Source organism: Tyto alba, unplaced genomic scaffold (genome assembly GCF_018691265.1).
Source record: "Tyto alba isolate M040663 unplaced genomic scaffold, T.alba_DEE_v4.0 Super-Scaffold_42, whole genome shotgun sequence".
Taxonomy (NCBI): Eukaryota; Metazoa; Chordata; class Aves; order Strigiformes; family Tytonidae; genus Tyto; species Tyto alba.
This window is the reverse complement of record NW_024881318.1, coordinates 38,392,108-38,419,393: the sequence shown is the minus strand read 5'-3', so window position 1 is coordinate 38,419,393 and position 27,286 is coordinate 38,392,108. Positions and strand designations below refer to the sequence as shown.

Below are 27,286 nucleotides of genomic sequence, written 5' to 3'. Positions count from 1 at the left end.
TCCAGATGTCCTAAGTGAATAGACTAAGACCATGCCAGGAATTGCAGTGTGCTTTAATTTTTTTGAGGCTTTTTCCAAGTACTGAAGTGCTGCAGACTTTTCCATGTTGATGTGACACCCCAGAATACTCTCTGCTGCTAACGTCACACCCATCTTTCAAAGCTGTTGGAGCATTGGTTATGGGTAAAGCAAGTCCCATCTTCTATTTTGTTGAACAGCATAAGTTTGTTATACTATTTTGTATCCTAAACAGTATAAAGTAAGAATATTAAACTTCCTGAAAAATTCTACTTCTGGAAAAGAATAGGACAGAGCATTCCAGACTTCTTATTTGCTCCCATATCAGTCTGCCGTGGATGTGATATTCCCAGGAAAGCGTATGTGAAGATTATTTGTCAAAGGGGAACTGAAAATGTAGGAAGACTACTCCTTGGATGATCCAGAACTGATAAAAGTGTTATATTCAAGTTGGTAGTTACCAACTTTTTATTATATGGAGTGTACCAAAGTAGAGGATTTTTGCAAATCTCTCTTAAAATAACTTTCATTCTAAAGGAATTTATTTTTTACTTTTTTTTCATCTATATGATTATTTCCATTTGTTGTGATTTAGCCCTGGCGGACAGCTAAGCATCATGCAGCTGCTTGCTCACACCCCCCACAGCTGGTGGGATGGGGAAGAGAATCAGGAAAAAAAAAAAGAAAACTCATTGGTTGAGATAAGAACAGTTTAATGACTAAAATAAAATAATAGTAATAATAATTGTAATGAAAATATAGCAAAAAGAGAGAAGTAGACCCCAAGAAAAGACAAGTGATGCATAGTGAAGAAAATGTTATGAGAACTTGCTCATAAAGAAACATAAAAACTTCTACTCAAAATCTGAAATGGATTTTGTATTTGTACTGACTAAAACAAATAGGCACTACCCGCTGACCGATGTCGGAGCAGCGATCTGCACCTCCCTGGCCAACTGCCCCCAGCCCACGCACTGAGCGTGACGCTCTGTGGCATGGAATATCCCTTGGGCTAGTTCGGGTCACCTGTCCTGGCCACGCTCCCCCCCAGCTTCTTGTGCACCCCACTGCTGGCAGAGCACGGGAAACTGAAACATCCTTAGCTTAAGGAAAGCGCTATGTAGCAACACCTGAAACATCAGTGTGTTATCAATGTTATTCTCACACTGAATCCAAAACACAGCACAGTACCAGCTCCTAGGAAGAAAATTAACAACCCCAGCTGAAATCATTACTCTCAAAATGTGGAAAAGAGAAGAATTTGTTGTCTGCTTGGAGCATCCTTCCATAGTCACTGCCCTGTAAACTGAGACAGAGCTGTAAAATGTGTCTCTTAAGGTTGAGTACTCACAGGACAGTCACTGTGTTTCCAGTTTGTTGCAGATGGGCTTTTCATATTCACCTTGTTTTACAGGCATTGTGAGATTTGAGGGATCTATTTTGATTTGTTGTAGCTGCATTCAAGTTAAAAGGGAAATTGCAGTATTTCTGTATTAGTGAAGGAATCTGTTGCCTAAGTAGAATTTCTTATAGATATGTTACATTTTGGGATTTTGGAATATTAATGTTTTTGAAAGGTAAGTAAGTGTAAATGGCTTTGCTTTTAGTTTCAGTAGCTTTGTAAACTTTTTTTTAATTTGTAAACTAAGTTAACCTACTACATTTCTGGACAGAGTAATCTTATACTTCCTGTATTCTGAAGGCTTCCCTTGCACAGGGTTTGCAGGTTTCAAGCACAAAGGCTTCTCAGTGATACTGATCTGAGTACTGGATTGGGTACTACAGTGCTTCTAGAAGGAGTGTTATTTTCCAAAGATAAAATATTTGTATGAAATTGGCAGTGCTTCTCTACTAATTTAATGGTACAATATTTCCTTTTTATTATGAGTCCCCTGAATGCTTTAATTTACTTGAAGTAATTACACTGTGTTTAGGTAACAAACCCAAGTTCTGTTTGTTAGCCTTGCTTTTTAAAAGGAGAATGAAAGGGACCAAATTATTTGCTTGGAAATGGTCTGTGCAGGAGAGAAGAGGGAAATCTGACTACTTCAGACAGTTTACAACCTCTAAAGAGGTAATAATAAAAAATGAACTGTTATATATATAAAACTTTGTTCTTGATGGTTTAACTGGGTTAATTTCAAGTCTTCTGGAGAGAGATTGATTTTTAATATCTACCCTTTAGAAGATGTGACAGGTTAGGTGGCAGAATGCATACACAGTAATTAATTTAACCCAGTTTAATGTGGTTGCCTGAAGAGAGGATAAGGTTCCCATGTCTGGCTGCCTAAATTTACAAAGTCATGGAAAAAATAGTGTAGTTTGTTCTACTTTGTTTTGTTTTAGCTGTGTTTTTTTGGCTTTATCAATTTGCATATGTAGATACTTCAAATAACACTCTTCGTTTTGAAAAACTGGATCTGTGCTACAGTAAATAACATTCTGTGCCACAGATAGATTAGTACACTTATACTTTATGGAAAAACTTAGTAGGCACATCAGGTCTGGTCTGTTCAGACTTTTGTTATGTCTAGTATTTCACTGAATAGTATTTAGCTTTCTCAGTTTTTCAGCTGCAGTATTGGGGGGCACACACAGAAGCACAGAAAATTAAGAATAATTTGATTGGGTGTCTAATTAGTGTATCTGCCTGGAAGATAGCATCAGAGCCCCAGTAAGCTCATTTTTTAAAGTGTTGTCAAGGATACGATGCCATATAACTTTGTGCCACAGAATAATTTGCCAGAATTACATAGTTTTGACATAAAACGAGCGGGACCAATGAGAAGATTTGCTTACTGTTAGTTAGATTTCTAGGCAAACATCCTGCAAGATTCTTTCAGTCTTTGTATATCAATTAAAGCTGAAGTACCACAGCATTCCAGAGACTGCAGTACCTTCTACCTTTCATGGAAGCACTACTCTTTGTTGAAATTTTAGCTGTAACCGAGAGCTTACATTTTCTGAATTGACAGGGGCTAATGTTCAGCACAAATTCAAAGAACTGGGTAATTTTTTCTAAACAGCCATCTGGAATTAGCTTATTCCTGCTCATTAAAAGTACTTGTGAATTTTTTGGCAGTGTGCCATCATTTTAATTTTTATTCTTTGAGTATAAAATAGTACATAACACTGAAGCTGTAGAATTAAAATTACTTTTAATGCTGTTGTGAAAGAATCATTTTATCACGGTACTGATTAATGAATTAAGAAAATATGATCACTATATGCATGTTAGTATTTCCTTCTGAATGAAAACTTGTGGTTTTATTTTTAAAGAGTTAGATAAGAAAAACCCAAACATTTTAAACGAAGTATGCTAAGGTAAGGAGGATGGCTTTAAAGCTAATGGAAGAAGCCCTTTCAATAAAGATACAATTTTTCTACTTCAGGTCTTACAGCAGAAAATTACTTCATAGTAGTCTTGGCTCCTGTAATTGTTACACTGTGAGAAAGATGGATTGTGGTTATTGCATCTGTTTGTCCAGCAGGAGGAGTACAATTACTGCTAGAAATGAATGAAAGGGTAATTAAATTGTCTATGTGAGGTCCTAGCAGAAGAAAAATATATAATTCAAAGAAAACAGTGTATGAGTTTCTCTGCTAGCTTTGGTTATTTTCAGAGACTAAGACTGGAATGTTCTTAATTTTGCATCTTCATTAAAAAACATCAAGGTCAGGAACTCCATATCTTTGAGGAAGTATTCAATCTCGTGGATAGCGAGATGAATAAATACTAGTCTTCTCATGACTACATAGTTGCTCTCTACATGGCTGTGCATTACGGATACTAAACACAACTGGTCAAGTAGAAGCAAAAATAAATGCTTTGGCAGTATACTTTACCTGATTCATAGCAGGCTTTTCATCTTTTCAGAAAAAAAAGTTTTGCTAGAAATGTTGCTAGAATGATTGTCACAGAGAAAAACACTGACATACAAAAGCCTAAACCCCTTGGCTCTAGTTTAATTTTGTTCCTGGTTCTGCAATTATCCATTAGTATATGGATATGAAATGACCTTATAGAATGGGAATTGGTTTTCTTTCTTTTATTTTTTAATTTTTTTTAACATGAGAGAATTTTCTCCCTTGTACCTCTCCTTCCTTTCTTTTTTTTCCTGCAAAACCTGCAGTCTGTATTTTTTTTTTTTTTTTTTAGTCCGACAGCCTGGCTTTATTCTGTATTCTACACTGTTTTTATGATAGCCAAGTTGATAGACTGACTTCATCACCAGACTGGGACAGACATCCGGGGCATTTGCAACTGAGAGTAGACAAGCAGGTTAGCATGTGTTACATGAGGTATCCCTTCCCCAAGAGAAAGATGAAGTATCTTGATATATTTTGTTAGTATAGTATTTTCTGTGTTATATATGTAATATAATATTTCAGTAAAGAATCAAGATTGAATAAATGAATCTTACATTGTAAATTAAAATTTATGAAGGTTGTTTTTCACTGTGTCTCTTCTGGAACAGAGACAATAGTACTGTGTTGGTCCTGCTGAAAGCTCTGTCCTCTGTCCAGAGTGTACTGTTTTTAAAGGAATACTGTAAATCCTTGAAAATAATAACCCAATAGTGCAAATGGCAGGGAACTGTTAAATGTTCTCATACTTTTTTTCTGTTGTTAGCAGGGTAAAAAGAAAGTTGAATTTGGAAGCAGTGGCCATATAATTGATTATGAGCTTGATCTGGACCCATGATTGTTTCTGACTTCTTTATGATAGCATAAAGCTATAATAGCTGTTTTCCTAGTCAATGGTATCATTCATCGCAGGGATCATCCATAACAGTTGATGTTCACAAATGAAAATGTGTCATGTGTTCACACCATGGGGTGTGAATCTGTCACAGAGACTGGCTTTCTGTGGAATGTTTTGGTATTGCCTGTTAAGATAAAGATGCCAGGTCTCATGGTCTGCAATCCATTCCTCAACATAATCCTACAGACCTACACTTTGTTTCTTATTTTGTAAGGAGTTTCTATTGTACACATTTCTATCCATTTTTATAAGTAGCCAAGAATCCTTGCAGTTGGACTGGATGGATAGAAGTAGTGGCTAAAGGGAACTTAAAAACCTCTAGAGCAGTCAACAGCCTGGGGGAGAGGGCACGTCTGAGCTGTGTATGAAATGCTAAGTAGAAAGGCAACGGCAGCAACCTACGTGAACTGAAGTTTTGACAGAGCAGGTAGGCTGTGATGCTGACAAAAAAGAGAGGAGAAAGGGGCTACCTGAAGGGCAAGGCCACCTATGTCAGCCTGGCCCAGTGTGGAAGAAAACTGTTATGGGACAAAACCCTACTGTGTCATGAGAGAGAATTCATGCATTGTTGATGTTAGCTTACGTGTGCTTATGCTTTGTTGCTCAGTCTGTGTAGTTCTTTCTCTTAGCATGGATAGTGTGATTTTGGAAGTTGTGGGGGCATGCTGTCCCATTACTCACACTGCACTGAGACTGGTGAGTCCTAAATGGTGTTTGAATAAGAGGATCTGTTCAAAATACATTGAAAGAGGAATTGACTGATTGTTGACTAGTCTTGGGGGTTTGCATGATTATAGTTTTGATTGATTTTCTTAGCTGGGAAGAATGTTCTTGTCAGTTCTGAGAAGGAATAATAAAAAATTGGCTTGAGCTTTTATGTAAAGCAGCAATACCCTAAATGTATTATTATTATTTATTATTACTATTATTATTGTTATTGTTACTCAGATTTAAGTGGATTTTTTCTAAATGGTCTTTTTTTTAATGTGTTTTCATTAGTTTTCATTCTATTTCAGTGCAGAATTGTGAAGTAGCTCTGTTATTAAGGTCTGATTACCAGAAGACTATTCCTGCATATGCTTTGGTTTTCTATAGAAAAATGCTGATCTGTCTGTACATATTGTTAGGTAAGAACCCAGTATAATTTCCAGGTCATCATTGCCTCAGAGACTTTGATTCTCCTAGGGCTGTGTAATGGCTGGAAAAAATATCGGTGATGCCATCTCTTCTCACTAGTGATTCAGCAACCCTCTGCCTTTAGCAATAGATGCTTTCATATTTTAGGAAGGAAGGAAAGACAGGGTAGTATTCCTTGGTCTTCACTTCAATATAACGGTCTTTCATTTTGTGTACTTCTTAACATGAATTAGAAGGGCCAAATGCAAAATGCAACCAGCCTTTCTTATGCTAGGGTTTTCTGTTTCATGTGTTGGGTGATAGCATCTTCAGCAGGAAAAAGAGACAAGAGAAGGAATTCTTCTAATTAGAGTATTAGGGGGATGCTAAGAGCTGTGTTATAAAGTTTTTTCTAATGGCGGAGTGTGATGCTGGATCCAGAATGTGACTTCACTGTTGGTACTCTTCTCTTACATTTCACTGTCTTCTGTTGAGTTTGAATATATTAAAATATTTGTGATATAATAAACCAACATACAAGTACTTTACCGCTAGTAGAACTTGAATCTTACCTTTCTTTCCTTTAAAGCTTTGGTGGTCTGATAGAAAGGGGAATAAAGATTAGTAGAAATATTTTATTTTGAGTTGATTTAACTTTGAATATGTTAACTGAGTAAGAAGAGTTTTAAAAAAAATGGCAATGAAGCATGTATTTTCTGCCACAGCAAGAAAGGCCAACACTAACAGGAGCTGGCTTACTAGTTCAGAAAAGACTGGTGGGATTTGCTTTTTGTTTTAGCTAGTTAACTAGGGGTTTCTACTTGTTCATTAAATACTGACTTTCTTCACAGCTTTAATAGCCAGTGTAAACTTTTCTCCTGGGTTTATATTGTGAACCTTCATGGATATAATTTAAATCTAAAATCAGACTTTTTTACTAAATATAATTTGCTTTAATCATTCTCTGTTTAATTAGAACCCAGTATTCCTGAATCTAAGAATTCCTCTTCTTTAAGTCCTCCTTGTTGAACGTAAAGAAGTTAAAAAGCAGTGGTTTGGTTTTTTTTTTTTTTTGTTTGTTTGTTGTTTTTGGTTTTTTGTTTTTGTTTTTTTTTTTTTTCTTCATTCAGTTCACTTTTATGTTCTGGTTGTAATTTAAAGCTTACTTGAAAGATTTTAATAGTTTCCTGCTGTGATTTTGCTTTTCTAACTGGAAAAACAGATGTGTACATTCAAAAGACAGCCTTGAGAACATAATCATGACTTATAAATAAGAGAATGGGTGTGCTAACTTATTATCAAAGGGTAAGATGGGGTGTGAAGTTGCAGTACCTCTACAGTAACTGCCATGTACAAATGTTTTCCTGTGATAAAAGTAAGGTGTTTTATCCTTTGAAAAAGATCTATAAAACCACCTTACACTTTTCATATTTTCTGCTGGGTGAGAGCAGGCTTTCCAGAGCAGCTGATACAGTAAATCCATATTATTCTGTACCCTATATTCCAAATATCCATACCCAAAGTTACAATAATTCACTTAAGGCCAAAATTTAAAATATTAAGATAAGTTTATGTTGGATAATAGACAGCATTACAGTGAAACCAATCCAATACACAGATACTTGGATTTTGTAGTTACCATCTTCAAGAGTCAATCTAGGAATGATGTTATTTTTATTACAAAAGAGGTTGTGTTAAAATGAAAATTTCTGTGGCTGGGAGCAGAGTTACAGAAGTCCTATAGAGCAGACTTTAACAGAATGATTTTCTTATATTTTGGAGCTTCTGTGTAGCAACCTGGCACAGTTTCAGATGGAAGATTCAGGAATAACCCGTTTGAGCTTGATCTGTTCCCAAACCTTAAATATCTGCATGAGGTTTTTTAACAGTCTGGCAAAAACCCCCTAACTGTTTATAAATAAAAGATGATTCATTTATAATTTTAGCACATATGTATATCAATGATTTGCAGCATAGCTCAAAAATCCAATATTTGCTTTTATCTGTAAGTCTTCAGGAAGACCTCTTATATAGTATTTCCACTTGGTTCAAAGACTTAAATTCATTTGTAAGTGCTAAAGTCTCTCTCCTTTCTGTTCTAGGATGTTTTTGTATTTAGACATGAACTTGCTCTCCTAAGAATATCTGCCTTCACGGGTCTAATAATATTAGGTGGAATAAGTGGACTCTTTTACACTCAGCTAATGGGTATTTTCACTGTAAGTATATAATTTTAGAAGTATATATTAATTTTAATTTCAATAAAATTAATAAAAGCAGGAAAGCAGATTGCATTTAAGCAAAGAATAGAGAAACACTTGCACTATGAGGCATCTATTTGGTATGTGCTCTGTCAAGACTCTTGTGTCCAAGGAAGTCTTACAAAGCCTTCTAACAAACAAATGTCTAATAATTCACCTATCAAGGCAATTTTGTGATTTGTATTAGTAAAATAAAACTATATGTTGTTCTGGAATTGTGCAGTGTACAAGGTGCATATTTGTGGGGTTTGATTTTTGTTTTTATTTTAAATACTTATGTGCCCTGGTCTCAATTATACTTTGTGACAGTGAGGCCCACTGATAAATCATATATTCTGAGAACACAGACTTTGTTTAGTATTTTAATAAATATGCTTATGTTCATATCTCTTCAGTTACTAAACTGTGGAATGGAATCATGTACAATTTACAGTCCGAATGCATATTCTGTATTTAAAGGTACAGAAAAATATCCTCTGCATGGAAGAAATTTTCCAGTTAAATTAATTTGGTAATATAATAAATATCTACAAGAAACAAGCTTTTGTTCCTGTAACATCCTGTTCTGTACATTTGAAGTTAATCACTGCCAGTGAATTCTTGAAAGTTATCTTTAGAATCCATAGAAGTGTTTGAAGTACTGCTGTGTTGAACAAGGATAGTATATTAGTTGGATCTGTACTTGTCTGAAAGGGTGTATGATCTGGCTTGCAAAAGATTTTTTTAAAAGAAAATAACATACAAGATTATAGCATCTTTGGAACTACAACTGTTTGAGATCTGCCTGAGGTTTCATTTTGATATTAGGAGGGTTTACACAGTATTAATCTTTGTAGATGCATAATGGAAAGCCTCATAACTGTACTATGTAATTCCTGTGTATGGAATAAAAGACAAAACTTGCTGTATAGTTTTTCCTTCTGTTAGATAAACCAATAATATTGTTTATTGTTTTTTACTGTATTACTTTTACATAAGTTTACTGCCTTCTGCAATTTGTGTGACTGGAGCTATGCTGTGTATTATTTTTGCCATCCTCCAGCTATTCTACCAGACTGCTTTCTGCACTTTCTGTCAACCCCGAGATCTACAGATTACCTTTGTGCCCCTTTACTGTGTGCTTGATTTCTCTTCCAGGATCTCGCTGACAGGTTCGCACCTCCCTGCTTAAATGCTGACACACAACCTTTGTGTCTGTGTCCTCTAGAGTTGGGATTTTTTTTCTAATCTGATACTCTGCCTTGCTGGGTATCTAGTTGAATTCTGCTCACCCTCACTCCCAGTAGTGGGAGAGACAGAAAGTCAGGGAGCCTTAGAGTTCAGATGCTGAAATATGGATGTCTTTTTAGTCTTTGTTAAATGGATATATGAGAAGGAACAAAAAGCCCTGTGATCGGTACTGCACTAAAACTCAGAGATGATAGAGAAGAAAAGAAGGAACAAAACCAAATTCTGTTCTGTGTGCTGCCAGAAGCTGGACTAAATTTTGACAGTGGCCATCCATTCAGATACTAATAGTATACATGAAATAAAAACTCTTGGACTGAACCTGTTTCTGTCAGATACACTTAAAACTTGGGCTGTTTCTGTTGTGATGCAGTATACCAACTGTGCTCCCTCTGCAACAGGCATGAATTCCCAGTGTGTTCTTTCACTGTTCTAAGCCTTAACACTGTCAGGCTGCTACCACCACTGCAAACTCATACAGAATGCTTTAAAGCCTTTTATTCTATGTCAGTTGTATAATATACTGTGAAGTACCTCCTGCTGCACTTACTGAGCTGGCCACTACCCTGGAACAGATGTGGGCTAATAGCATTTTCAAGTCCAACCTCCTTTTATGTACTCAAATCATAATTCTGTGGATTGCTGAGCTGCAGTATGCCCAGACATTCTCTTCTGTCCTCTGTGCCAAACTGTGAAATAAAGACACCGCAGTAGTTGCGGCTATAGATGTGTGAGAGGCAGGTGCTGGAACGTACAGATATTCTGTATTAGGGCCTCTCACTGCACCCTACCTATAGAGGAGGAACTAATTGTGCTTGCCCCATATGGACAAGTTTCTAGGTTTGGGATTGTTGGGTTGGGATTGCTGGGGATGTGGAAATCCATTACTGGGATCTCCATTCTCTAATTAATTCACAACACGTGGACGCTGTTGCATTGACTTATTGAAGAACATAGATCGTTGAGTCCATACCCTGCTCAAATCATTTCCATACCAGCAGCACAATCATTTTCTTACGTTTCATTCCTTTCTTTGTGAGTATAGAATTGGCAAGAATAAACACAGTCATTTTGAAGAAATCTGCTTGGGAACAACTGGTCAGACTTCAAACGAACAAAGCCAGATCTGTTTGGTGAGGTTGTGCTTAGTCTGCAAGCTGTGTTGGAAAATCTTCCTGTGCAAGTGTATTTTGATTGTCAGCATTGTAGTGTGGGGATTTACTTCCTCCATAAGGACTTAGTAACAGCTTTGGCTAGCCAACGGGAAAGGCAGAGGAGGGAGCAGCAGGTGAGTGAGTAGTTTCTCTGTAGGCTCCCTGAAGACATGCTATGATACATAGAATAGGGAAACAAAGAAACTGGGTATACCCACCCACAGTGCTGAGTGCACAGCGTGGAAGACATTCAAGTGCTGTGGAAGCAATGAACCGTGATAACTAAGAGACAGCAATGCTCCTACTGTGTGCTGTGCTGGAGTTACTGTTCAGCATCTAACCTTCCTGTATAAACTAAGCAAATTGTATCTGAAATGAGCTCTATTTAAAATAATGAATTAATGATGAAATTAAGCTTAAATTAATAGAAGGTACAGATCAAAATTTATTTAACAGTAGAACACAGTCCTTGAAGTGTAATAGTGCAGGCTTGGGGTTAATTTAAAAGAAACTGAAACACTTGAAGGGAGATACATGCACAGTTAAAGCATTCATGCTATATTAATTGCTCCATAGCTATTATTGAGACCACTAATTTTCAGTGATTGCTGAAGCTGCCCAGAGGTGTGTGCAAGAGAGATGGACAAGAACATGGACCTTTTGAAAACAGTGAAGCACAGCAGCTCTTAAGTTGTGCTTGTACAGGAAATCAGATAATAAACATTTCCTAGTTTATGCTCCATGCCTGTTTGCAGTTTAACATCAAGCCAAGATTAGTTCCACAGCTCCTGGATAAAAGTTATTTTTAAATAATAGAGACAATCAGCATTGCAGCGGTGTTCTAAACTTTGACTGATACATACTGTTGCTAAAAGAATCCACGAAGTTCAGCTTTGTTGGGATTTAACATTATCACTTACCTATATTTCAAATGCTGACAAAACAGTATTTTTGAAAAGAAAAATAAACTCAAGATTTATCAAACTTTGACCCTTTTGTAACAAAACTTCCCAATTCTCCATTAGGTAGACTTGCTTGACTGTCATATAATTTTTCAGAAACCAAGCCAATAGTTTCTGTTTCATCTAAGCAAGATGAGGCTAAGGCTAACTTTTTCCAGGAATATTGGATGTGCATATAAAAAAAAATTCCCCAGTTTTCAGTCTTTCAGTATCTTCTGCACACATAGAATGTGCTCTGCTTACTGTCAGCCTCGCAGAAGCAACGTGGGATAATGAAACCGCAGTGGTGTTTGTCCTCATTTAGCATCGTCAGTAATAAGGAGCTAGGACCTGAAGTGGCAACTTCGTGCTTCATTGTTTATGGTTGATTTCTACAGTCTGATGGCTCTGCTCAGATGTAAATAATTGGAGTGTAGCATGCATTATGAAGCAGGATACATACCCCAGGTCAGAGTACTCGTGCCGATTCTTCGTATTTACATGTTTATTCTTATGCCACTGCAGCAAGATAGATAAAGTTGAATGTATAGAATTAATTTGCATTAAGTGATCTTTGTATACAGCATATTTATAAGCAGAGTTGCTCTTTACTAGAATTAAGTGATATCTTGACAAGCCATAAGAACAAGTAGACGTTTTCAATAGGATTTTAGGGGGAAATACTGGCATTTTCTCCTCTTTGATAAATTTTTTCAGAAAAAAATTGTTGTCCAACTGAACATGTGACGGAAAGGATATATCTGGTATACTCCAGCATGTTTTTCTGAAACAGGGCAGTAGCTAGAACAGGAAAGCAAAGCAGCACATTATGTAGTGCAGATGAAATATTTTGCTGTGTGTGCTGGCACCTTCCAAAATTCAATGTTGTTGTGTAGTTGACTGAGCTTCTTTGCCTATCTGTGCATAACTCTCATTGGTTATAACAGTAGATCCATTATGTAAAAGTTCTCTAAGAAAAAAATTCATGTAATCTGCTTTTATCCCCTTTCATGTGTGTTCAACAGATACTAAGATGCTTGGAAAAAAATGTGCTTTCTGGTAAAAATGAAAACTTTGTAATTTGTGTACTCAAATTTGTCTCCTACACAGAGAATGTTCTTAAGGCTGTACTGCTCAAGAGGGTGATTAATAGACCAAGTTACCTGACATGCAGTAACTTCTCCGAGTACATTTACCACCTCTTACTGTGGGATCACTGTTAGCGTATCATTAGCACAAGGCTATTTGTATCTCATCTGGAGGTCCAGGATACAAAGGAGCAAAGAGGTGACTTTCTACAATGAGAGGAGAACTGCTGGTTGGCAAAAACTGCCCTTAGATGAACTTTTGACATGGATTGTTCCAGTGAGGACGGGAGCAGCTGAGGTGGCCTCTGTATAGGAGATTAGTGCTTTCTCCCTCAAAACTAGTGTATGTGAAACACACTTCTAGCAGAAGGGGCACATGGCTCTTTTCGTCCTCCTCCAGTTGCTTTCCCCAAGCTCTGTTTGCCTTTGCTCTCATTATCATCCTGAATTTTAACACTTCTTCCAGCATGTACCTGGGATCACTCTTGGGGAACTTTTATTTGGATACTTTGGAAATAGAAGTATCTAAGTTCTTTCTAACTCTAATTTAGGAACTCTGGGATTCTAAGGAGATACTCTTATTAAAATCTCAGCGTAACAATTAGTCTTCTTATAATTTTAATGTTTCTAGAGAACTGGGTGGAAGAAATTAGTTTCACCCGTGAAGAAAGCACTGTTTGATGTAGTTTTCAAAATGACTGTGCATTTATGTTGAAGGCCCTCTTATCTTCTGTGCTTGGTGCTTGCTTTACCAGTCCTCTATTCCCTGTCGTTGCTTGTAGGGCAAATTTGACTTTTATATTCCTTAACTGGAAATGAGGTTGTATTCTTACATTCCCAGGCGGCGTGGTTTTTAATGACACTGCATGAAAATAAAAGCAAGCTCAGCATAAAACATTAAGTAAAAAACAAACAAATAAACAAAATTTTGTCAGATCCACCCTAGAAAAACTAAATGTTCTCCTACTGAGAATAACATATATTTATTTTTTAAAAATTATTGGTACCCATTACTTCAGACTACTTCTAGCTGCTTGTACTCCTGCAAGCAATTATTCTCTTTTGTATCAACCACTACAGGGTAATGAGATAATTCTAGTCTAGACACTTTAACACTCCATGAAGATAGAGATATTTTTTTTATTTGATGGTTTGTCATAAATAGTAAAAATACTATTTATAGATAAACTATCATTTTGCTTGAGATAATTCAATTTCAGAAAGTTTTTAAATTTTCTACAAAATAAAAAAAATCCAGTCTTCTGCAATTACTACTTATTAATGACATTGTATTGCAATGGCAAATGCAAAGATTATCTAGAAAATAATATTTTGCACTTAATGCAGAAGAAAATCTTGAGGAGGGCACATCTCTGTTACTCGATTTTGTTTCCAGTTACATTTTTTCTGTAGTTATCCTCATAATCAAATAATAAAATTTAATTGGGAGCCGAAAGAAATGTTATCCAGAAACTTACTTGTCTTCTCAGGACATATTTTCTTGTCATGTGTTTTTAAGAAGTCCCTTCTTATTTGATATTTTTGTGTGTAACAGACACTTCTTTTCCTAAAAAATTTACAACTAGACTATTTATTCGTAGGAAAAGACATAAATTCACCAAAGGAAAAAAAAAAGAAGTCTCTTATCAACTATCAGATTGCTTCTGATTTATGATTGTAGGAGGTAAAGAGCTGCAATTCAGGCTCTTAAAAAGGTGGAACTGTCAGGATGCTCATGTTTTTACTGATACAAACCTAGCCCTGGTATTTGAATTTCTCTTGCTCATGTTCCATTTTTGCTTTAAGTATTTCTGTATGACTTTCATGTCACTTTGACAGTTAAATAATGTTAAAAATCAGTTTTTCTATTTATACAGTAATATTATGACATAGGTTATGTTTGATCTGCAAGACATTACTGTAGAACAAGTAATAAATAATATAGCATGCTTTTTTAAACAATAGCCTGTCTGATTATTTTGATATATTCATATCTAGTGAGGTTTTAAATTGCACCAGACACTACTAAGACATATTCAGTTTGCTGACCTTTTTTAAGGCTAGTACCCTTTGCACATTAGAGATGTTCTTCCTCTCCAGATCTGTGCTGTTCTTTATTTTGTTGGCTGACACCTGTCCGAAGCAATCAGCCACTTCTTTCTCTTCCTCTGTACAAAAGGAAAATCCCGTCTTCCCATGGATAGTGGAAGGTAACAGGATAATCAGTTCAGCAGTGATCCTCTGATGTCATTGTGGGAGCCCTGTAAAAGCAGATTATCTGTGACCCAGATAAAATAATTAGAAATTACTTGGGCATTTACAAATAACTGATCTACTAATCCCATTTCCAAAGTTAAAAAAGGCCTGTCTCTCAATGTAACACTGCCAGATGTTTCAGTTAAACAGCAGCCTTTGCAGACACTAATCTGAACCCTAATTTTAAAGGATTACCTATGATTGTTTTTGATTTTAAACACTAAACTGTTTGTGTTTTCGTTTTTCCATATGTTCAAACAAAGTATTTATATGGTATTAGGCATTTTCTTCATTTTTCCTCTATAGTCCATTAAATAGGATTTTATGTGATATGTGCATGTTAGTATTGCAGAGGAAAACTTTTCATTAAAATTATTTAGTAATTAACTTGTTTCACTGGGACAACACTATGTAATAAATGGGCTTTTATAAATTTAATAGATACCATGTGATCTTTGTGGATGTATTCTTATAAACTAAGTGGACAGTGAATTTATTAATTTAATTAGTGCTACTGGGGTTTCTTGTTAATTAACTGTTTGAATGGTGTACAGTGATATGCCAGTATCCTGGTGCATCAGTACTGTGTGTATCTGGTAGAGAGAAATTTACCTTTATTTGCTTTGGGGAGGATGGAAGGAAAATAGTTTAACAGCTGGTGTTCAACTACAAGTTCTGTCTGGTGCACAATATGATGCCTACCACATAAATTTTTCCCCTTAGAAGCAGTAAAAATTTTTTATATTTGTTAAGTGCTATGTTTTATTATTGTTGCAGTGTTTCTTCTTTTCACCTTCAAGTAGCAAACATATTTCACTAGATATTTTTTGTTGTTCTTGTAAACAGATCCATCTCCACATGAACATCTTGAACTTGCTAATTCATATATTTTAACTATTTTACTTTGTGTGACTTATATTTACAGTGAGCATGTAGTAAGGAACATTATTTGTTTTGCTCAGGGGTTCTTTACTTCTCAAAAGAACAAAAACTTCCTTGTAAGGAAATTGGAAAAAGATGGAAATTGTACAAACTTAATTACTGATATATTTATTCCAAAGGAATATTTTCAAGCATTGAATTTTCTTTAGGAGTATACTTTCATCTAGTAGTATAATGCAAAAATGAATTGCAACAATAAAAACGACAGTGAAAAATTTTAAATTCTTTGTGTAACCAATAAGACAAAATTTTACAAAGGTTAAAATTCAAAATAATGAAAATATGACTGCAGTTATTCCATTAATAAAAACGACATCTTTTTAATTCTTTGCATATTTCGCAGTGTTGATCAATTTCTGTTTTAATATAGAGTTTGCAAGTCATCTAGTTGTGCTAAAATGCTTTTTGTCTTTAAAAATATGTATCTTAAAAATATTTGGAACTGCAGGTTTATTCAGCTAATCTATTAAATGCTATTTTGTTTAGTGAAATACTACAGGCTTTTGCTGTTTTTTCAAACGTGGCAGAAATGTAATCAAGGTGCAATTAATCCTCAAAATTAAGTTTAGCACAGAGAAATTAGGTTTGGTAGGGGAAATTAAGATTCCCAGGCAAATGTGTTCTTTACCTGGCTATAATAAAGTGCAAGGTATAAAGTAATTGTACAGGGAGAGCAAAAGATATATGTACTATAAACCGAAATAGTAATTTGAAATTAGAGATGTAAAAGAAAGTAAGTTCATGTTAACATTGTCTGCATGTATCTTCCCCATTATTCTTATCCCTTCCCTTTTTCCTGTCTTTACCTTTAATCCACCTATATGTAAATCTCCTATTAGAAGACTGCATGAAGTTCTGTAAATCTAATTGTCAATAATTAGTGATGCCCCGGTCTTTCAACGAGATTTTGTTAACTGTGTAAAGTCTTTTGTACCTTTATCTTATTTTTCTCAAATAGACTAGCAATTTGTTTAACATTATTAATGAATGTATTCTGACAATCTTAAACACCTATTTACCATCAGAATAAAATTTTTGTTCATTTAAAAAACCTCTTTCATAAGCTATTTAAAATGTGAGAATAAATTCAAGTAAGACACTATGTGGCAAAAGATCTCATCTGTTTTATTTAGATCACTACATGGTTTATTCAAAGTGGGAATACTTTTATTGAAATTAATTATTTACAATAGTATTAAGGAAAAGCATGAGTTAGAAAATTTAATCAAAGAGATTTTATACTGTACAGAGAGTCAAAAATATCATGCCAAAAATAATCCCCTGTTCATCACTCAAGGAGGAAGTCCTTTTACAACTCAATTATTTTTCTAATTAGTAAAGGACATACTTTTAACCAAATGAAAATAAGTAACTATAATACTGATGTTTGAGTGTTCTGGGGGATAAGTACATTTTGCTTAAATGTTGCTGGTCAGATTTAGACATCAGACCATTAAAATGGCTTTTATGTGAGGAAGGTCAACAGCTAGCCTTTTTCTTAATATTTTTTTCTTAATATTTTTGTCTTAAAAAGCTATTCGTAAGTATCAAGAAAAAGAATGTTTTGTCATGTGTCTTGCAGTCATGCAGCATTCTGCACCTAACACACCATGGATTTGAAATAGACTGAAGAAAAGAGATCTGTTTGTATCATCTTCTTTGTAGATTTGTTCCTAATTTGTTATCAGAAGTTTTCTTTTCATTTAATCATTTTTAAATATCTGAAAAATAGATTGGAAAAGTGTTTAACTAGATTCATCAGAGCATACAGGAGTGTAGGAGTATTCCCTAGATATAACACAGTGTATCTTCATTTTTCATTTTGCACACAGTTCTCTGATTTAGGGATTTAAAGTTAAAACTGAAATAGTAATTGAACCTAATTTCAATTGATAAAATTAATCACATTATCTTTTAAGAGAAGTCTAAATTAAGAAAACGATGCTAAAAAGTGGCCAAATGTAAACCCAACATGTAATTAATGCCAAAAAGGAAAATTTCTGAAATATTAAGTATTCTATGAGATGTTCAGTATTTAATATTTTTCAATTGCTTACCTGTCATTTACATACACACAACGGAAGGACATTAGTCAGAAGGAATGAAAAAATGTATTGTTCAGGTAGAGGATATGTTGTCTTGTGCTTTCGGATAAAAGCAATGTCTGCAAATCCAGGAAGGCTTACAAGTTTTGTTTGTTTTTTTCTCTTTCTGCTTTGTCATACTTTCCTGCTGATTATTTTATACTGAGTATTTGAAAATACTATATTAAGAAAGTGTGGCATAATGCTGACATTCTTCTATTGCAAGTATTAAATCAAAAGTATTGATTACATGTCACTTTAAGCAAACAAGAAAAATCGAACCAGATTGTGGCTGCATGCTTTGGAGTTATTCCTGTGAGTTACAAATTACAGCTTCTCCTTTGGAAAACATGAATTAGTAAGAGAAAAATATTATTTCTGTGTGCTTCTTCCATGATAAATTAGTTCATGATGAATCCCATCCTATAGCACATTTTGTTAAAGAGCCCATGTGATCTTTTTAAAAAAAACTAGTTTTTTTCAGGCATTTGGTTATACTAGTTAAAAATATAGATGTAAAATACATCAACACAGGTGCATTCATTTGCAAATGAATTTTAAGTTGGTCTGCAGAATTCAGTCGGTGCTCTTTCCTATGTCTCTCCGTTCCTCACATAACAGTCTTAGCTATGGCAGTAGCTTACTTTACTTAGTGTGGGCAAGCTGTTCTTACAGACTTGTAGTAAGTCCTCAAAGCAAGAAAAAAAATTTCTCATCCCCTCAGCAAACTCTAAACTCTTTTCCCTTTTCCTCTTGTTTTAAAGTGATATGTTGTTAATGATTGCTCTATTTATTTCCTCTAGTTTCTTTTGTCTTTCTCACTATGGTATGGTATTTTTTTCCTAGTTGCTTTAAGATGCTCACCAGTGGGCATGTATCGCTGAATAACTAGGTGCAGGAACAATAGCTGTTTCCAATCTGGGTGATGACTGGGCATCTAGATGACCCATCATGTGAAATCAGTAAGTTGTAGGTTAGTCACTTTCATCTTGTATGCAATTGTAAATTTTGTGGGATATTTGGAGATGGAGATTACTAGCACTCAGTAGATATGCAATGTTTGCTCATACGAAGTTATTTTCCATTTTTGGATGAGTGCCAATTCTCCAAAAGATTTTAACATCACATTGGCTGTGAATCTGGAAGAAAAAAAAAATCTTAGCAGAGTTCTATCTGTATTAATAGTAACCCAAGCTGATAGTAGATGCAGACAGCCAAAACTTCTGAACACAGTTATGCTGATGTTGTAGAAAAACCTCAGTATACATCAAATGCATAATTAAGAGAGATAATATTCTGGTTGAAAGCCATTTGTGAGGTGTGTTAATGAAGAGAATATGTCATTCAGAAGAGTAGTGGTTATTCTGGTCCTCCTGTCTCCAAAAGAAGAAAAATTAATCTATCTGAGAAGAAAGCCTTAAATAACAGGCCAAAACTTGACTTTAGTCTTATCCCTTTGCTTACTCTCCTGTCTCCAGAGGGGCTACTGAAGTTCCTGGGATGCTGTGAAACTTCACTTTCATGTGAAAAGGTAAATTGGTTCCCTCCCAAATGAAGCACATTTCAAATGAGCCCAACTGTTTGGCAGTGGAGTTGGGGGAGGGAAGCTGTGAGGGGGCATTTGGTTTCTTCAGTTCAGTCACTAGCACTTGTTAAGCAGCTCAACTTCAGAGAGCTGTTTCCTCTCATTCCCTCCAGCCCTAGTTCACAGCTTTTAAAATGTGACTGTAAAATTTTCTTAATTCTGAAATAGTATCCCAGAAGCAAAGGGTTCACTGCTCAGTCCCGATTCATTTACGGTAAAGCAAAACTATTCTAAAGTAGATGTTGGCATTTTAATGGAAGAAGGAAGGCAGGAAGGGAGGGAGGAAGGCAGGAAGGAGGATTTTCTTTGACTTCCTATCCAACTAAAATCCTTAGTATGTTTTAAAGGTATGGAAAATTGTCAGTCTTTTTTTAGAGTAATTTTCTGCAGTTCCTGCTTTAGTGCTTTCACTTAGTTTGTTAATTTAATGCCTTACATTTTTGAGGGGGGAAGACCCTGTTAGGCATCTTTCAGGTCTTGATAACAGAAATACAAACCTCTGTTCCTAACCTGGGAAATCCTCCAAAAATCTCACAGGGAGCAGTTCAAATTATTAATGAATAAACGATGTGGAGAAACATAGCAAAAAGTCATATTTAGGGTAATATTTTGTTATGTTACTTCTGCACCCAAAGCTGTTTAAAGGCTCCTTTTGTGAAATGATAGCATAAATCTTTGATAGCTAGAAATCAATTATAGCCTGGGCTAGCATGCTACTGTTGTACAAAAAATCATTAGCAATCGTTGCTTTTAAATATACCAATATTATTTTGTACTATCAGGTAGACAGCTTTGAGATGACCAGAGGGTAATTCCCAGAGCTGAGATACTTCTGCAGTTACAGAAGGAGCTATAGCATCTCATGAAAATGCTGTTACATCCTCACCAAAAGGTCATGAAAGGAACAACTGTGATTACTTAGCCCTTTTTATTCAGAAAATTCTGTGTGATTTTCTGTGGTCAGAAGAGCTGGTGTTTGTTCTGACAAGAGCTGTAAAGAAAGCTAGCCCATGGAAGCAGCATATCCCTTGGCTGTGCAGTCAGGTCCTGCCCTGACAAGGAAAATGGCTTGTGTCTTGTAATGCTTTCCTGCCACTCATGGCAGGGGAGGGGGAATATGCTAGACAGGCCCATCAGGTAGAGAGGAGAAGCAGTTTGTCTATGGGAATCAAAACAACAGACAGTTTTTACAGTCTGTGGCCTTCAGTCCTGTCCTCTCTCGCTATTGAGCAGTTGTTCTAACCCACCTAACGATGGGGCCAGAATGGTTTATGTAGTCTGCTGTGGGCATGCCTTCTGTGTGCGAGCAGGGAAGAGTTTGTGCATCCTGGTGGGCTGGCGTCAGACGAGGGGACTTCTCTCCTTTGCCATAGTGCATCTGGAATTCAGCTGGGCAGGTTGGTCATGGGCAGAATTAAGATTTTGGCCATTTAGCATGTGGTAAGGGATCCTGTTCCAAAACACGTCAGCTGGTAGGAGGATTTAGAAAGACAAAATTTGGCAGGGGGAGTTGAGGCCACCCATGTCTGCTGAAGCAGCGGAGCAGCTTCCTGTACATTATTTCCCACTCACATTTCACTCTTCCCCTTCAAAGCTTTATGAAAGATGGTGGCAGAATCCCAGCAGTGCCTGCACTGTTTTGGGTGCACTGGTGGCAGGAACAATCAAGGAACACAGTGTGGTTTTATTGCTAGGTAGTGTTTCCAGATGACAGTGAAGTCTCAGGCTAATTAAACCACAACCCTCATGTCTCTGTATGGCTGGGACAATAGAGACTAGCTCTTGTTTTCATTCAAATGCTAGTGTAATCTGACAGGTGCATTATGTGCATGCCTAAATCAATAAACAGTAAAGGGAAATACCAAGCTGCCATGAAAAAGAGATGGAACCATGAGAAATATTTCAATTACTGTATTTTGGACCTCATGAGTGATTTTGAGACATAATGAACTAGGAATGTGCATTGAAAACACTAATACTGCTGGAGTTAAAACTGAAGTCATACCCACAAAGCAAGCTTTTTTGTTAAATATATAGGGCAAAAGTGAGAAAAAAAAGTAGTATTGTTGGTAGTTTAAAAAGTTTTATTTGGGGATGATCTAAGCTTAAATTGATTTGTTAATTATAAAACTTTATGGCTCATTAAATTAGTCATGTTCAGAAAAGTAAAATATGAATTTAATTTTCTCTTACCTGCAGGGGTGCCTTCACTCTGCACATTATTTAGCTTTTGTTACATTTTAAAAGAAGATATTTACCTGTAGTGACTGTGGAAGTTGATGGTATATTCCTAGTGGTGCTGTTATAATACTCATGATGATGACTGTTTTAAAACTATGTAATAGCACCTGCTTTTCCAAATACTACATCTGTTAATAGTTGCATTTTACTAGATTTTCCTGTGGTTATCTCAGTGGACTACTGCAAGTCTGGAATGTGTGCTTGTGAAAAGCATGGCAACATGGCAAGAGTATACCTTACACACATTACTTCTAAATATCCCAGGAATTAATTGTAGTATCTGAATTTTAGCTGCAATAAAGCTGTAAGTTTTTGTTGACATTATGTGGTGTGTGATGTTTTAGTAAAACTACACAGTGTAGTTTCTTATCATGTTTGTAAAAAACAGACTGAGTAAATTTGTGTGTATAATTCACAGCTGTTTAAAACTAATATGGCGTATGAGTAATATGTAACCTACTGGACTAATACCAAAGAAGTGTACACTAAGAGTTGATTCCCTGCTTTATTTAGTTGCTTACATAATTATATTTTAACAGTTAGGAATGTAAATAAATACTTTTTGATTGTGTTTTATTTTCTTCAACAGGACACTACAAGTATAGAAAAAATGTCAAACTGTTGTGAAGAGATGTAAGTGCTGTAAATTTTCTATATTTATTTGCTGAAAAGCTAAAGGAGTAGCTGTTGTTTTTAACTCTGTGAGAAAGGAAGTAAAGGCACTTTGTTAAGATTATTTTGCATGGTACTGTGCCCTGTAATTCCTATCTCTAGCAGCAGCTCACTAATCTTTTAATATTGGTTGTACACAAAGTAACCTCACGTTATTCCTATTCCTTCCCTACTGACAGCCAGTGGAACTATATTTTCTTTCAAAAGTACAGATCAAAAGACTCTTTCTGCTGTGTCTTGACATACATTTCACTGATTCTGAGGTTCTCCTCTGTTTCAAAAGTTGCCTTTGGTTGATTGGCGACACAGATAGTTTCTGTTCTCCAGAGTTAAGTCTCAGCTGCGTGCCGTAATGAAAGAAAAGCTATGTTTGTGATGCTGGGACACAATTCATCAGAGTCCAGTAATGGATCCCCAGCCAACCTTCATTGTTCTAGCTGACTGAAGTGCACCGTGGGCGTGCTGTTTTTCACTAATAATGCTGTCTTCTGTAGATCGAGGCCCCGAAAGCCATGGCAGCAGACCTTCTCAGAAGTTTTTGGCACTCAGTGGAAGATCCTGTGGTTTATTCCTTTCAGGCAGAGGCAACCACTGCGAGTTCCCTACCACTTTGCCAATCACGTCTAAACAGATGGATGGTGGGCACAGATGGGTCCTCCATGCTGGAAGTGCATTACAGGTTTTATGATAATAGGACTATGACAGTCTTCAAGTCAATTAAAATCCACCCACCAATCATAGGCATCACAATGTGCCCCAGGCTTTATTTTAATAGTGGTCTTGATTCTGCTCTGAGATTAATGCAAGTTGTATGTTTAACTTTAGGCATATTTACTTTCAATTAGCTTTCCAAAGGGATTTCTTTTGTCTTTTAGGTTAATACCAAAGCTGAATGACTGGAATGCAGTCTTACTCTATTTGTTTGATACTGGCTCTTTTGATTTTTTTTTTTTTTGGTAGAAAACACTGAAGTTTACATTGATTGTTAGCTTTCCCACTGAGTGTTTTATTCGGTCTTGAATTTTTTTCAGTGCTTTTATCAGTAGGTCTGTCTAGATAATATTAATGTATTTTTTGTGCTACATGTGTTTAAAATTCCCTGATACTGCCATTTATTTATGATAGTAATCCTGCAGCACTCCACTATAAAAGGTAACATTTAAAACTGAGGCAGACTTCTTCCTAAACCTTTCTCAGAGATGTTTTTATAAATACATGTAAATGTATGCGTTCATATAGAAAAATCTTACATCTTACAGTTATCCTTCTGCACAGATGTGATCTTAGTGAAAAATATTCATGTCTTTATGTCAACAAAAGTGATTAAATGTTCCAGGGTAAAATATACAGACAGAAAGCATGTTTCCCCTGTACCCCAAGGATTTCTTTGCAATAATTCTACAAAAAGGTTGTATGGTGCAAGTACTAGAGTGATAACTTCTTAAAAATGCAGATTTAATTAGTTAGCATAATGTACCATAAAGAAGAATATATTGTCAATAAAATTATAAATTTTGTATTTACTTTGATTTAATAATGATTATCTGGAATTGGTCTAAGTGTTTGTATATGGGAAATATATGTGAAAATACTTTAAAAAATTTATACACAAATACAGATATTTGCTATTAACATGTGTAGTGAAGTATATTAACTGATTTAATAGGGAACTATAGCTTGTTGTGCGCCCTTTAAGTATGGAAGTAGTTAACCGAAGAAAGCATCCTTAAGATTACATCTGCTAAAATGACAATGATGCCCAAAGTACTGGCTCAGCTTTGCTGTATCTGGAAAAATGATGTAATTTATCCTAGCCTTCTGTATCTATACAAATATCAGCATGAGATGATTTTTGAAAGTCCTGTGAATTTTTATGAGAAATTAACTGCTTTCAGTGTTTTCAGTTATATGCTGCTTACTGTGTTTGTTGTCTAGTCTAACAGGACTAGGATCCACCTTAAATGACAGCCATGCAACAGGATTATAGTAAAAGCCACAAAATCAGCATGTAATATACATAGATTGTGGTTGGAGAAAGTAATTGTGAACAGTTCATTCAAAAAGAAGGGATGGATTTGTCATGAGGGCTATTCATAATTAATTTTTTCATCAGCTCATTTATAATTTTAACAGTCACTGCCAGTGTTGGGTGTCCCTTTATTGAATTAACAGATGGTGATGATCCATTGAAAGTTCAAAAAGGTGCATCTTGAAAATCACTTGAATTTTAAACTTTTGTAAATTTCTAACATTTGAACCAACTTTACTTTCCTTCTTTTAAAAATTGATGCAATATTTCCTTCATTTAAATTTCAAGCCCAATGTTCAACCATTTTTTTACATGGCATTTTTAGAAGTGAACTTAGACTTTCTTTAAGATGGTATAGGCAGCAATATTTAAACAAAGGAGCTTGAGGAAAGTGGATGGAAAGGTTGGAGCGATGCTTGAAATTAAAAAGAATGTGCATATACATTATCAAGTAATGGCTATATTTGCCTTTTTTTTTTTTTTTTTTTTTGCTAAGGAATGCCAGTATTATAGTCTGTGAATCACACAGGGAAATAATAGAAGTTTTATGCGCCAATATTTAAATCTGTTTCATGAGCAAAGCATGGTAGTTAAGTTTTTCATGCTAATCTACTATCGCAGCAGATCATACAGTTCTGAAGCTTATTAAGACAGTCAAGAATTTAACTATTCTTGATACGTTCGCTGTGGGAGCACGTAATTATTCTTTCTGGTTTCTAGTATCATTGTTCCAGTTAATTTAACCGTGCATGGAGAACCAAATCTGCAATACCGAATCTGCTCAATGGTGGTACGCTTAGACATAAACAGCGTGTTTCATTTTTGTACCTGATACACCACGAAGAGGCGGGACAATGACATTTCGCCTGCTTTGTGTGGATGACCACCCACGGGCAGCCCAAGCGTCGTGCGCTGCTACACGCCCGCGCTCTCAAGCACAAGGTGGAAGGTGGTAACACACCTAAGGACCCCGCGCCGACCGTTGGCCCAACCGCCCGCGCTGACTGGGGTGTGCGGCCCCTGTGCGCTCTCCACGCGCCCTCTGTCGGCCATCTTGCGCCACGACGGCGGGCTCCAGGCCCGGAGCGGGGGCGGTGCCCGGCTGAGCGCGTCATGATGACGCGCTGGGCATGGAAGGGAGGTGTGTTGGGCGGGTTGGGGTGCGCGTCCCTGGTAGTGGCGGGGCTGGCCTCTCGGGGCGGGAGCACGTCAGCGGTGGGCGGGGTCTGTGCTGCGTGGCCGTGACGGGTTTCTGCAGGAAATCTTCAGAACTGCTCGACTTTCCTTTCTAAAATTCAATTGCAAAATTAAAAATTAAAAATCTGAAAATTCTGAGGTGCTTACTTAAATGACCAAAAGAAGAACCTTGAGGCTGAAGCATTAGTTATATATTTAAATAGATGATGTACGTGAAAATCTTGTCTGGTTCTTAAATCAAAATAATAATTTCACAGATTAACATTTTCTCAAATGTTTTGGCATTGTTGGATTTTTTTTTATTATTTTTTCTCAGTCTTCTGTTCATCCTCACCATTAGGAATCAATATGCAATACCATTAAGGCAGCTACTTAATTTTTTATCCCATTTCAGAGTATGTGGAGGAGAGAAGGGAGAATGTGGAGAGGCTTCATTTTCAGAAGGCACTGAGCTTTGTTCTTTGAATGACAGGCCTCTAAAAGTGTAAAAGTAATACAAATATTTTTCAAAATTCTAGCCAATGACCCTATCATGGTATTAGTTTATTAAATCAATGTTTCTGAAACTGATTCTCAGAAGAGTTGTTCAAGCAGGAAGAGATCAGGTAGATTTTTATGATCTAATCTGAAATCCTTTGAACCTTGAAATCCTTTGAACCTTTACTTTGAAATCCCACTTCCTTCCCTCCAGCTCTCCTTCATGATCTTTTATTTTAGTAGAAACTGCATTCTGAAGACTAATTAGTGCTTGTCGTTATTAATTTAAAAAACCTTATAGACAGTATTAATGAATTTCATCTTAATCCAACATCAGAACTACATATGTTTTATTAAGCACAGTGGATAAGTGCAGTGGATATTAGCTATGAGCTTAACTGTATTTGATTTCCTGAGGGGTACAAAGAGAAGTCAAACCACGAATGAAAAATAAGCTGAAAACATTTGAAAATACCTGGTTTATTTGCAGCATGGTGTAGCATGTGGTAGGACTGAACCATGCTACCTTGCTATCTTCTTATAATATCTGTTCATCTGAGGGACCACCCATCAAAGAGCTGAGACACGCAGTCATTTTCAATCTTGAGAATTCATGAGTAAGAAACTAAGAATTGAGTGGTAGGATGGATTTTGAACAAGGCAGTTTCTTTGTTTTGAATCTAAAATGGGCTAATATGAGTGGAAGATTCATAAAAGCACAGAGAAAATGGAGATGGGGTCAAAAGAATTGTTTGGATTTGTTACCAAAGTTTACTAAATGAAGTGACATTGCAAAGAGTGGGAGTTACACAGCTAAATACACGTTATATGATGTTGTTCAGTGTTCATCTTACAGTTGTCTAGTTTTATTCAGTAAATGATACTTTTCATAAATTACAAATTCATGCTTTCTTTTGTGCTGTAGCAGGCCATTGTGTGCCAACATAAGGAATGTAGGTGGCAAAAATAGAATTTCTGCAGTACTGTGAAAGACAGTGTTTTTCAAGTAAACTTTGCATTCAGGTGAAACATATGATAATGAGTTTTCTGGTAATGTGAAATTCTAAATTAACATAACATACTTTTTTTTTTGGTAATGCATTATTTATTGTACTTGGCCAGCCTTCCTGCCAGCAGTACATCACTTATAGCAGAGTGTTTTTGTCACATATTTGAGGGTACTTCCACTTAGATGTATTATTTAACTTGGCTATCTCCACACTTTATATTCAC

At 35.9% G+C, this 27,286-nt stretch overlaps 1 protein-coding gene across 5 annotated transcripts in view; it reads left to right on the top strand.

The window, feature by feature from the left end:
• Positions 1 to 25,708, top strand: part of ZDHHC21 (zinc finger DHHC-type palmitoyltransferase 21) — a 39,448-nt gene extending 13,740 nt beyond the window's left edge. For 4 of the 5 annotated variants that reach the window (XM_042804577.1, XM_033004199.2, XM_033004202.2 and 1 more), the window contains 3 exons: positions 8,002 to 8,118; positions 22,268 to 22,311; positions 22,845 to 25,708. In XM_042804577.1, the coding sequence (XP_042660511.1) occupies positions 8,002 to 8,118; positions 22,268 to 22,311; positions 22,845 to 22,977 (294 nt within the window). In that variant the 3' untranslated portion in view covers positions 22,978 to 25,708. Of the gene's footprint in view, positions 1 to 8,001; positions 8,119 to 12,592; positions 13,142 to 22,267; positions 22,312 to 22,844 lie in introns of those variants that run through there. The other variant, XM_033004203.2, reaches the window with a different exon arrangement.
• The last annotated feature ends 1,578 nt before the right edge of the window (positions 25,709 to 27,286 follow it).